At 44.5% G+C, this 12,101-nt stretch overlaps 1 protein-coding gene across 1 annotated transcript in view; it reads left to right on the forward strand.

Moving 5' to 3' along the window:
- Positions 1-1,078: 1,078 nt before the first annotated feature.
- The window catches only part of th (tyrosine hydroxylase), a 44,866-nt gene continuing 33,843 nt past the window's right edge, over positions 1,079-12,101 (forward strand). Inside the window, exons 1-2 of the mRNA XM_033039157.1 lie at positions 1,079-1,276; positions 8,465-8,668. Coding sequence (XP_032895048.1) covers positions 1,190-1,276; positions 8,465-8,668 — 291 coding nt within the window. The 5' untranslated portion in view covers positions 1,079-1,189. The remainder of the gene's footprint in view (positions 1,277-8,464; positions 8,669-12,101) is intronic.

Raw genomic sequence — 12,101 nt, forward strand, 5'->3', positions numbered from 1 at the left:
CTCTGCGGGTCAGGCACCATCTCTGGAGAACATGGGGAGGTGACTTTTCCAATTGGGACCCTTTTTCTCATTGTCTTTGGAATGGCTGTGGGTGCAAATCGAGCGGCAATAAGCACAAGGATATTGAACAGCGGTTTGAAGGCAAAGAATACCAGGGACTATATCGAAATATAAAAAATGATGAGAGGCGTTGAAAAGATAGATATTCAGAATCTTTATGTTTCCCAGGGTGGAAATGTCAAGAATTAGAGCGCATAGCTTTAAGGTGAGAGAGAGAATGTTTCAAGGAGTTGTGCGGGGAGGTTTTTCACACAGTGGGTACCTGGAACGCATTGCCCGAGATGGCGATGAAGGCAGGTGATGCCATGGTGGTGTTTAAGGACCGTTTAGACAGGCACATGGATATGCAGGGAATAGAGGGATATGGACCATGCTTCGCTTGGACGTTGGGGGCAGAATTACTGCTCTATGTAAAGAAGGGATGCAGGATTAACTGGATCAACCATTTGGGTAGGGGGGGGGGGGGGGATTTAATGGGAACTCGGGGGTTTACGTCTTTACACAAAGAGTGGTGGGCGTATGTAACAAACTGCCGGAGGAGGCAGTCGAGGCAGGTACTATCGCAGCGGTTAAGAAACATTTAGACCGGGATAGGACAGGTTTTGAAGGATATGGGCCAAAAGCAGGCAGGTGGGGCTAGTGCAGATTAGGACATTTTGGTCGGCGTGAGCAAGTTGGGCCGAAGGGCCATTTTCCACGCTATATTACTGTATGACTCGATGAATCTATAACCAGTATGGGCACGACGGGCCGAACAACGATTTAAATCGCGAACATACATATAGAGTGGCTTACCGATGTGGTTTAGTAAAGTGAGCGGGTCGAGGGTTATGCAAAGCATCGGACGCTCGCTCAGAGTTGGAAAGCTCCGTGTGATTCACCTCCGGGCTGGGGGCGGAGAGTTACAACTGGACAAAAACTCTTCCGATATTTCTTATTGGAAGAGGACCAGCGAGACAGATCTGTTGTTTGCTCGATGTCGAGGAAGTCCAATAAATGGGCGCGATGGGGTGTCAAGATAAGTAAATGAGAAGACCTGACGTAAGGAGGAAGATGGAGCTCGCTTATAAATAGGAGCGGCGGGAGGACGAGCTGGCTGGCAAGTGGCAGAAACTTGCAGGGCGCCTCGATGATGCCCACGTCGAACCCCTCGTCCGCCAGAGGCTTCCGCAGGGCGGTCTCTGAACTGGACTCCAAGCAAGCCGAAGCCGTGACGGTGAGCTCCGATGTCTTTCTTCCATCTCTTTGATCCCATATGGGTGCACGTATGCGCGCATTACTTACATCCGTTTTGCAGAAGGGAAATATTTTACAGCCTGTCCCCCCGAGTTCCAACATTTTGTGTCTGTCGTCGGTTTAAGACAGCATCTGCAGTTCCTTCCTACACTATTTTCCGTCCGTAATGTATTTATACGTAGGAAGAGATGCTGGTTTCCACTTTTACTGCTGTTGTTAAATTTGAGGTAGACTTTTCTTGAGTTGAGTTGAATTTAGTTTATTGGTCACGTCTACCGAGGTACAGTGAAAAAACTTTCGTTGCCTGCTAACCAGTCAGCGGAAAGACAACTCACGATTACCCACGAGGAAACACTTTTTCTCACAGAGAGTGGCGAGTCTGTGGAATTCTCTGCCTCAGAGGGCGGTGGATGCAGGTTCTCTGGATGCTTTCAAAAGAGAGCTAGATAGGGCTCTTAAAAAGGAGCCCGGGGCTATGGGGAGAAGGCAGGAACGGGGTACTGATTGGGGATAATCAGCCATGATCACATTGAATGGCGGTGCTGGCTCGAAGGGCAGAATGGCCGACTCCTGCACCTATTGTCTATTGTCTATTACAATCGAGCCATCCACAGTATACAGATACATGATAAAGCGAGTATTAACCAAAGATATGAAACAAAGATGGGTAAATGGAGTTAAGTTATTGAACATTGACACACACTGGTGGAGTAACTCAGCGGGTCGGGCAGCATCGCTGGGGGAAAAGGAATAGGTGACGTTTCGTGTCCAGATCCTGCTTCGAACTGAGTCAGGGGAGAGGGATACTAGAAGTATGAAAAGATACAAAACAAATCAGAGCCGGCACCGATGGTCAAGGAGCCCACAATGGTCCACTGTTGGCTGTGGAGAAGGTGATAACGATGGATACGAATAGTGACACTGGTGGGATGACCAGGGGAGAGAGGGACAGAGAGAGAGAGAGAGAGAGAGAGAGAGAGAGAGAGAGAGAGATACGGAGAGAGAGAGAGAGAGAGAGAGAGAGAGGAAATGGAAGGGTTACTTGAAATTAGCGAAATCAATATTCATACCTCTGGGTTGCAAGCTGTCCAAGCGAAATATGTTCCTCTACGTGTTATTTATACGTGATTAATGCTTTCGCTTAAACATATGTAGATGAATCAGATTTTAGCCTCTTCCCAATCGCCACCATGGGTCAATAAGGGTAAAATATTTGGAGACCAAGGAACTGCAGATGTTGGAATCTTGATCACACCACAAAGCGGCTGGAAGAACTCAGCGGCTCCGGCAGCATCTCGGGAAGGAATGGTCCGGCGACGTTTTGGGTCAAGTCTGAAGAAGGGTCCAGACCCGGAAAGTCGCTTGTCCATTCCCTCCACAGATGCCGTCGGACCCGCTGAGTTCCTCCAGCACTACGCGCGTTGCTCTGGGTGAAACATTCGAAATGGGCAGTGAATTCAACATAAACTTCACGATAATCGAGCATCTTACAAAAATGCCTTTCCATAAAGGAGAGTTGTTTACACAGCACGAAGGTTTAACTCCCACGCTCACAATGGAGAGTGTCGAAGGGTAAAGAGTGAATTGATTTACCCAGAATATAGTTCAGAAAGTGCCCGCGGTGCAACAACAGAGCTCCGCCGAAACGCACAGCAGTGCAAACTAAATAGATATAAGCTCCGAAGATAGACACAAAGTGCTGGAGTAACTCATTGGGTCAAACAGCATAGACACAAAATGCTGGAATAACTCAGCGGGACAGGTAGCGTCTCTGGATAAAAGGAATGGGTGACTTTTCGGGTCGAGACCCTTCTTCAGATCCCTAGAGAATCGGAATAGGCGATGTTTCGGGTCGAGACCCTTCTTCAGACTGACCCAAAACTTTCAGTCTCGACCCGAAACATCACCGATTCCTTTTCTCCAGAGATGCTGCCTGTCCCGCTGAGTTACCACAGCATTCTGTGTCTATCTTCGGTGTAAACCAGCATTTGCGGTTCCTTCCTACAGCGAGTATAAGCTCTATTTGGCATCCAATTATTTTTTATTTATTGCATGTGAACCTCTTTAAAACCTTGACAGTTCATCAGCTCGGTAAAGAGGCAGAGCGGTTGGAAATAAGAGACTACCCAAATTAGTAAATGCACATCCATCGAGGAGGTGAGTTCATTTTAATCAGGATCGCTCTCGGTGCGATGCTGAACTCGCCTGAAAGTTGGGCGTTGTGGGACTTTTTCTCTCTCTACAACTCTCTATTTCAAGCTGCTAACCTGCTTGGAACAAATCGCTAGTGACATCTGTCACTGCAACAAACGTTATTCTAGCGCCTCGCCATTCACACAGCAAGCGAGAAAACTGGACCACCATATTTCTCTTTGAGGTGGAATTTTCTGATTTGTACTTTCTTAAATGTTTTGTAGGTGATCACGAGGAGTGCTTTTGCTCCTGGTAACATAACGATAATATAATTTCACATCCCAGACATCATCATCCCAGACGAATGGTTGGAACTGTTTACCTATCCCATGTCCGAAGAAGGGTCCCGATCCGAAACCATTCCCTCCACAGATGCCCTCCGACCCGCGGTATTCCTCCGGCACTTTGTGTTTTACTCATGATCCCAGCATCGGTAGTATTTGTATCTCTAATTTCCCCATGTGCTTGTTTGACCCACCTCAATCTAATCTCTTACCTGTTAAGCATAAAAAAATAGTCCAACTCCCGATATACATGAAACGATTCCAAATCAAGGATAACCGGAATCCCAGTGACCATATTACCTTCAGACGGATACTTTACATCGTGAAGGACACAATGTGCTGGAGTAACTGTGGAAAACGTGGAGAACGTGCATGAGTGAAGGAGGGTCCAGGCCCTAAACTTCACCTGTCCATGTTCTCCAAGGATGCTGCCTGACCGGCTGAGTTACCCCAGCACGCTGCGTCCTTCTCTGTAAACCAGCATTTGCAGTTCGTTGTTCTACTTTACACCGTTTGCTGTTGAGTTGCTGTGAACAGTTTCTTTACAGTGGCGCAGAGGTAGAGTTGCTGCGTTACAGCGCCATGTGTGCTGTCTGTACGGAGTTTGTTAGTTCTCCCCGTGATCGCGTGAGTTTTCTCCGGGTGCCCCGGTTTACTCCCACACTCCAAAGGCGTACAGGTTTGTAGGTTAATTGTAAATGTCCTTAGTGTGTAGGATATTGCTAGTAAACGGGATGATCGCTGGCCGGTGCGGAACCCGTGGGCCGAAGGGCCTGTTTCCACGCTGTATCTCTAAAGTCTAAAGTAAAGTCTAATGCTGAATGGGGCGCACTGTCTGTTTGTTCCTAACCCAGACACGGTGCAACCCCGTATATAAATGCATGAGGATTCATGAAAAAAAAATCTTCTTCTGAGATAGTCTCACATGATCTACCATAAATTGTTTCTATTTGTCTGGGAAGTGAATAATGGGAACAATGTGGTGCCGCAGACCATGTCTCGATGGGCACTATGGTGATGTGGGCAGAAAGAACTGCAATAGGCAGATGGGTAGTTTGGGGTGTGGTGCACAATCGATAAGTTTTGCTTTAAAACTATTTCCATAAGTTCACTTCTATCCATAAATCTAATGAGAAAGTAAACCTGGAGAATCAAGGAACTGCAGATTCTGGAAACTTGTGCAAAACACAAAATCTGGAGGAAATCCGTGGATTGGGCAGCATCCTTGGAGGATATGGATAGGTGACATTTTGGGGCGGGGCCCTTCTTCAGGTAAATAATATATTTTGCTTGAGAATTTAAACCTGTCTGTTCTCTCCATCCAACCGGTTCTCTTTAATTGAAAAAAAGACACAATGTGCTGGAGTAACTCAGCGAGTCAGGCAGCATCTCTGGGGAACATGGATAGGTGATGTTTCGGGTTAGGACCCTTCTCAGAATGGGATCTGACAGGGATCTGAAGAAGGGTACCGACCCAAAATGTCATCTATTCATTTTCACCAGAGATACTGCCTGACCCGCTGAGTTAATGCCCCTGTCCCACTTAGGAAACCTGAACAGAAACCTCTGGTGACCTTGTGCCCCACCCAAGGTTTTCATGAGTCGCCAGAGGTTTTGGTCCCTCGCCTGGAAAGCCTCCATCGAAGTGTGAGTTGCATCTGACCAAAGATCCCACAGGATGTTTGCTACCAACCGCACACACACACACACAAACACATCATGAAGGTGGGGGCCAGGGACAACCGAGGAGCGCTGTCTGCACGATGAAGAGGAAGGTAAACGGCTGCCACAGAGCACGGTAAGTCCTTTAGAGAGCGCGGGAGCGAGGGAGAGAAGGGGAAAGAAGGGGAGAGAAGGACAGAGAAGGGGAGAGGGAGAGAGAAGGGGAAGAGAAGGGGAGAGAGAAGGGGGGAGAAGAGGAGAGAAGGGGAGAGAGGAGAGAGAAGGGGAGAGAATGGGGGGGGGGGGAGTGGAGATAGTTTTAAGAAGTTTAATAAAGTTAGCGGGCATTTTAGCTTCCGGCGGATCTTCTAGGTTCTGAAAACCAAAGATCCTAGGATCTTTGCTGAAAACTCCAATGAGCCAATCAAAATGGTCGGTCAGCGAAGGAGATTGCCTTCAACTGCCTGTAAGTAAATAGCAACCCCACTCCACTGGCTTCGACCAAACGGCAACCTATTTTTAGTCGAGGCCGGTTTTGAATTTGTTGAATTAATCGCAGGAACATAGAAGAAGCCTCGACTACGCGGAAACCACTTTCGACCATTAGGGAGAGTGACCAAAACCTCTGGGAACCTCACGGAAACCTTGGGTGGGGCGCAAGGTCACCAGAGGTTTCCGTTCAGGTTTCCTAAGCACTTTGTGCCTTTTTATTGCCACCTGCAGTTCCTTGCTTATACTTTCCCTCTAACCGATGCAAGTTTTGTTCCCTATGGTTATAATGTCATTATCATTTTAAAACAAAGTCAGAAAGGGCTAGAACACTTGGTGGGTCGGTCAGAATCTGGGGATAAATTTACTGATTTGCTGCCACAGGTTTAAAATGTTTGTTCAGTCATTGTTCAGTCATTAAACGAATCATTTCCCATTTCATCTCAGCATTTGCTTTGCCTGGCCTGAGGATTTTTCTGTCCTTTTATGTGGATCAACACATTTGACTGACCTCATCCTGAAACTCCCTTCATAAGCTATACTTCTTTGATCCACTCTTTCTTTGATCTCTCTTCAATTTATCAAGAGTCGAGTCAAGAGTAAAGAGTGTCTGATCAGTATTTAAGAGGGCTATAGCTCTGTATGAACCTGGGTCTTCAAGATCCTTGTCCATTTTTGGTATAAGTATGATTGTAGATTCATTTAGAGTTTCTGGGAGTTTCTGTAGAAAAGTCACCCATTCCTTCTCTCCAGAGATGCTGCCTCACCCGCTGAGTTATTCCAGCATTTTGTGTCTACCTTCAATGGTAAAGAGTGTTTTACTGTCATATGTCCCGGAATGGAACAATTAAATCCTTACTTGCAGCAGCACACCAGATAAGTAAACATAGTACTCTGTAAACACCATTGGTCTCTTTTATTCCTCATTATATTATTTCCTATTGTTGTGTCTTTTAATTTCTACCTCCCTTGGGAATCCCAATGATTCAGATGTTTCTAACTATCCATCAGAGGTGTCAGAGGTTATGGGGAGAAGGCAGGAGAATGGGGTTAGGTAGGTATGTTACAATACTTACCTTCAGCGGTGCTACAATTCTGCCACTGGCCGTGTGTGCAATTTTGGCGCGTTTGAGGGGGGGCGGGGTTAAAACGCGTTTTTTTTCCGACCTGGTCCTGGATTATATTTTGTTGGAGTGCAAGATTTTGCTAAAGAATCGTTCCGACGGCTGTTCTGTGTGTTTAAAAAAAAAATTATTCCGACAAGTTCATCGCTGGAGTGATTTTAAAATCAGCTTCTGAAACCGTCAACGAGGCCGGATTTTATGTCGGGGACAGGTAAAAGAAAGTCGTTTATTTTTATGTATAAAAGTGTTTCTTAAGATGCATTTAATTCACATTTTAAGTTGCGAAAATATATATTAGGCACTTTGGTGCCATATGATTGTACTTACTTCTAATAAAAAAAAATTTAAAAATTAAAAAAAATTGCGAAACGGTGATTTTTTCCCCCGAAGAACCGGCAGTGTATTTGCTGCCGATATGGGGAACTAAAATCACCGCAACCTCAACGTTCCAAATGGTCGCGTTCCGGAAAAACCCACTCGCAAACTGATTTAAAAGCCATTAATTTACAGGTATTAAACATTAAATTCCTTCCATTTGGTCTATAAACCATTGACAATGAGATTTAAAAATTATGTTATATTGTGAATTCTTGTGTGAATGTTATTTGGACACTTAGGCTATTTAAAAATGTTAATCTATTCTTAAGAAATGGATAGATGTTTAGATCTAGTAATTGAATTTTGCAATTAGCTACAATTAGGTAACTAACTAATTATATGCTTTAATTTCAAGATCTAAGTAAGATTGTTTCATATTTGTTTCAGAATGCTTCAATCTAAAATAACTAAACATTTCTTTCAATTCTCTTAATTTTTAAGAAAGTTATGGGCTTTTGACTGTTCTCGATCACAGCTTTTGTGTTAAGTCAATGAAAAAGCAATAGGGAACAAGATGCCAATTTCCGAGTATGAAAATGGCCATAACTTTTTTAATACTGAAGATATGAAAGTGAATTAGGTGTCAAATTAAACTTCTTGTTATGCTTTATCTTATGGGATAAATTAAAGACTTGATTTTTAAAATCTCAAAATTTTGTAACATTGCTAGGTTAGGAGGGAGAAATAGATCAGCAATGGCAGTGTAGACTTGATGGGCCAAATGGCCTAATTATACTCCTATCTCTTATGATCTTATCCTCTATGTCTGCTTTCCTCTCCTCTTATCCTCTTTTGCCTTCTCTGTTCAGTTTGTGTCACTTTCGTCTGCACCTTGTTTCTATCCATTCCTGATTATTTGTCTCTGGTGTGCTTATCTATTCACCCTATCTATTCCCCTCATGATTTTATACATCTCTACGAGATCTCCCCTGCACTCCCAAGGAGTAAAATCAGGTTGAACGTTGCTTTCGTGAATTGTCAATGGGTCTGTGAAGCTGAATTCTGAACCTGTCTGATGTTCTTTCTTTGCATTGTCAGTCTCCCCACTTCATCGGACGCAGGCAGTCACTGATCGAAGATGCGCGGAAGGAGCGGGAAGCAGCCGCCGCTGCCGCTGAGTCAGCGGATTCTGGGGACCAGCTGGTGTTCGAGGAGAAGGATGGCAGAGCTATGGTTAACCTGTTCTTCACTCTCCGCTGCAGCAAGGGATCTGCTCTCTCCCGCACGCTCAAAGTGTTCGAGGTAACACCAAACATTAGCCATTGCGGCCATCAGTGTGTCACAACATCCAATATTGGGCATGATTCATGAAGTTAAATTAACTGTTTTGGACCTTGGATAATACAAGATAATCTTGTCCTTCAAACCGGTTAACAATTACCTAGTTAATGAGATGAAAAAAAAATTACATTTGTCAGATTATAGCTTCGAGCCTAGAAATACATAAAATTATGAAAGGCCTAGATACGGTAAACAATCAGTACCTTTATCCCATGGCAAAAATGTCAAGGACTAGAAGGTGAGAAAGGCAGAGTTTAAAGGAGATGTGCAGGGCAAGTTTTTTACACAGAGGGTGGTGGGAGCCTGGAATGTGCTGTCAGAGGTGGCGGTGGAGGCAGATTCGATAGTGGCATTTAAAAGGGTTTCAAATAAGCACATGGATATGGAGGAATATGGTTCATATAGAAAGATAGAAAATAGATGCAGGATTAGGCCATTTGGCCCTTTGAGCCAGCACCACCATTCAATATGATCATGGCTGATCATCCAGAATCAGTACCCTGTTTCTGTTTTCACCCCATATCCCTTGATTCCGTTAGCCCTCATGTGCAGGCAGATTAGTTTATTTTGGCATCATATTTGATGCAGATATGGACCGAAAGACCTGTTTCCTTGTTGTACCTTTCAATGTTCTATGTGTTTTGATTGAAAAAAATAGCATGGATAAAAGCTTTATGTTTAAGAAGGAACTGCAGATGCTGGAAAATGGAAGGTAGACAAAAATGCTGGAGAAACTCAGTGGGTGAGGCAGCATCTATGAAAGCTATAAAAGCTTTTTGGTCCACCAAGTACATCAAGTACACCAAGTACACCAAGTACACCGTGACCAGTGATCACCCGTTCACACTCGTTGTATGTTATCTTACTTTCTCATCCACTCCGTACACATTAGGAGCAATTTACAGAGGCCAATTAACCTACAAGCCGTAGTTCTTTGGGATGTGGGAGGAAACCGGAGCACCCGGAGGAAACACATGAGGTCAAAGGGAGAACATGCAAACTCCGCACAGACAGCTCCAAAGGTCAGGATCAAATCCGGGTCTCTGGCGCAGCGAGGCAGCAGCTCCACCAGCTGCGCCACTGGACTGTAGCTGACACTCTGTGATCCTTTGGTTTTCACGTCTCAGAGTTACACTGGCAACTGCTTCCATATTGAGGTCAGTGACTGAAGAGGTCTATACATTCGTGTCAGAGTTGGTGACTTCAGACAGACTCAGGCAGTGTGGAAAGTGTTTGAAATGATTGAGTTAAGGCGATGTTGAGTAAGGGCAACACAGAGCTGCAGCGGTAGAGCTGCTGCCTTACAGTGCCAGAGACCTGGGTTCAATCCTGACTACGGGTGCTGTCTGTATGAAGTTTGTGCGTTCTCCCCGTGACCATGTGGGTTTTCTCTGGGTGCTCCGGGTTTCCTCCAAAGACATGCAGGTTTGTTAAAATTGTTCCTAGTGTGTAGGATAGTGTTAATGTGTGGGGGTGATTGCTGGTCAGCGCTGACTCGGTGGGCCAAAGTGCCTGTTTCAGTGCTGCATCTCTAATGTCTAAAGAGACAGGAGTTTGCTCAAATCATTATTCCGATGAATTATTGACAATTCAATTCCAAAATAAATTGGTATGGTTCAAGGTAAGAATAAACTCAGGCAAGATTGTCCGCACTCTAGTAAGATGAAAAACATTGGAAATGCACTTTATAAACATGTTCAGAAAGTTGTCGATTGCACTGCTTTAAAATAAATCTTTCACCTGGGTTTAGGGTTCATCCATTCGTAGCAGGGCATGCAACCTGACATTTCAGCTTCTGAAGTCCACAAGTTGTTTGTGGTGATGTGATGGTAACTAATGCACAATGGGTTAATGGGGCTTGAGGGCTTGAGCCTTTAGGGCTAAATGTGGACCTCGTAGGTGCATGCAATGAGTCTGAGGCAAAAAGCCATTGCCCGAGTGTGAAGAAGGGTCTCGATCCAAAACGTCACCCATTCCTTCTCTCCAGAGATGCTGCCTGTCCTGCTGAGTTACTACAGCTTTTTGTGTCTATCTTCGGTGTAAACCACCATCTACAGTTCCTTCCTCAATAATTCACCCGAGGATTCTTTCTCTTTTGGTTTATCCTGAGTTTACAAGGAGGAGACAAACCATCACAAATTTCACTTAATATATCGTCAGTTTTTGCAATATATTTGGGGCACAAGGAACTGCAGATGCCGAAATCTTGCATAGAACACAAAATGCTGGAGTAACTCAGCAGATCAGGCAGCATCTCTGATGGAAATGGATAGGCGATGTTTCTGGTTAGTGTCCTTCCTCAGTGATAGTAGTGGGGGGGGGGGAGGGGGGAGAAAGCTGAGAAAGATGTGGGAGCGGGCCTCATTTGCCAGGTTTTGTCCCAACCCCATCTCTTTTCCTGCTTTCTCCATCATGCTACAATCATTCTAAAAGAATGATCTCAACCAGAAACGTCACTTATCCATGTTCTCCGGAGATGCTGTCTAACAGTAAAGATGCAGGGGGGAGGAAGGATGCATTTGGTGCATTTTTGTGGAATAAAAGGTGAAACAAACAAAGTCCCATTTCTGTTCTGAGGCACAGACACTAATGCACAATTTCAAATTGGAGCTATTACCTTAAGAAAGGATTAGAGATTGGCAGACCCACATGGATGATATGTGAGATAACGGCATTTATTTCTAGGTCCCTCTTGGCAAAACAAATAAATCGTTAAAACAGATTCAGTTACAATGGTATTTGCATGCTAAAGCACAGCCTCTGGGGCAGAAGCAAGAAACCAGCCATACATTATTATGGTCACACAGAAGGGTAATTTAATATTCCATGTCAGGTTTTTTTTAACTTCCCAGCTGATTGAACAAGTGGCCTTAGCAAGGGTAGGAGGTCGGATAACAATCAGGCAGAAATTGAATTCACATTTAACATCACTTTGTTTTCATTACATCAACCATGTGAATTAACAACTCCTTTTCCCCATGCTGGAGTCAACCCGAGGGAATTGAAGGAATTGAAATCACTTGCATCACTATTTATTTCATCACGCAAATTGGAGGAACAGCACCTCATATTTCGCTTGGGCAGCTTACAACCCAGTGATATGATCTTGATTTCTCTAATTTGAAGTAACCCTGTCAAACCCTCTCTCCCCTTGGCTTCTGTAAATTCTCCCAATGTGTGTAGTTTGCAAAATGTGGGGTAACATAGAACTAGATAGACACAAAATGTTGCAGTAACTCGATGGGTCAGCCAGCATCTCTGGAGAAAAGGAATCGGTGACATTTCGGGTTGAGACCCTTCTACAGATCAGTGTGTGGATGATTGCTGGTACCATTTTATTTTACTTTGACCCTTAAACCTAAAAACATGGAAAGTCCGACCAATGAGTTGTCTA

The sequence above is a fragment of the Amblyraja radiata genome, chromosome 20, assembly GCF_010909765.2.
Source record: "Amblyraja radiata isolate CabotCenter1 chromosome 20, sAmbRad1.1.pri, whole genome shotgun sequence".
Classification (NCBI taxonomy): domain Eukaryota; kingdom Metazoa; phylum Chordata; class Chondrichthyes; order Rajiformes; family Rajidae; genus Amblyraja; species Amblyraja radiata.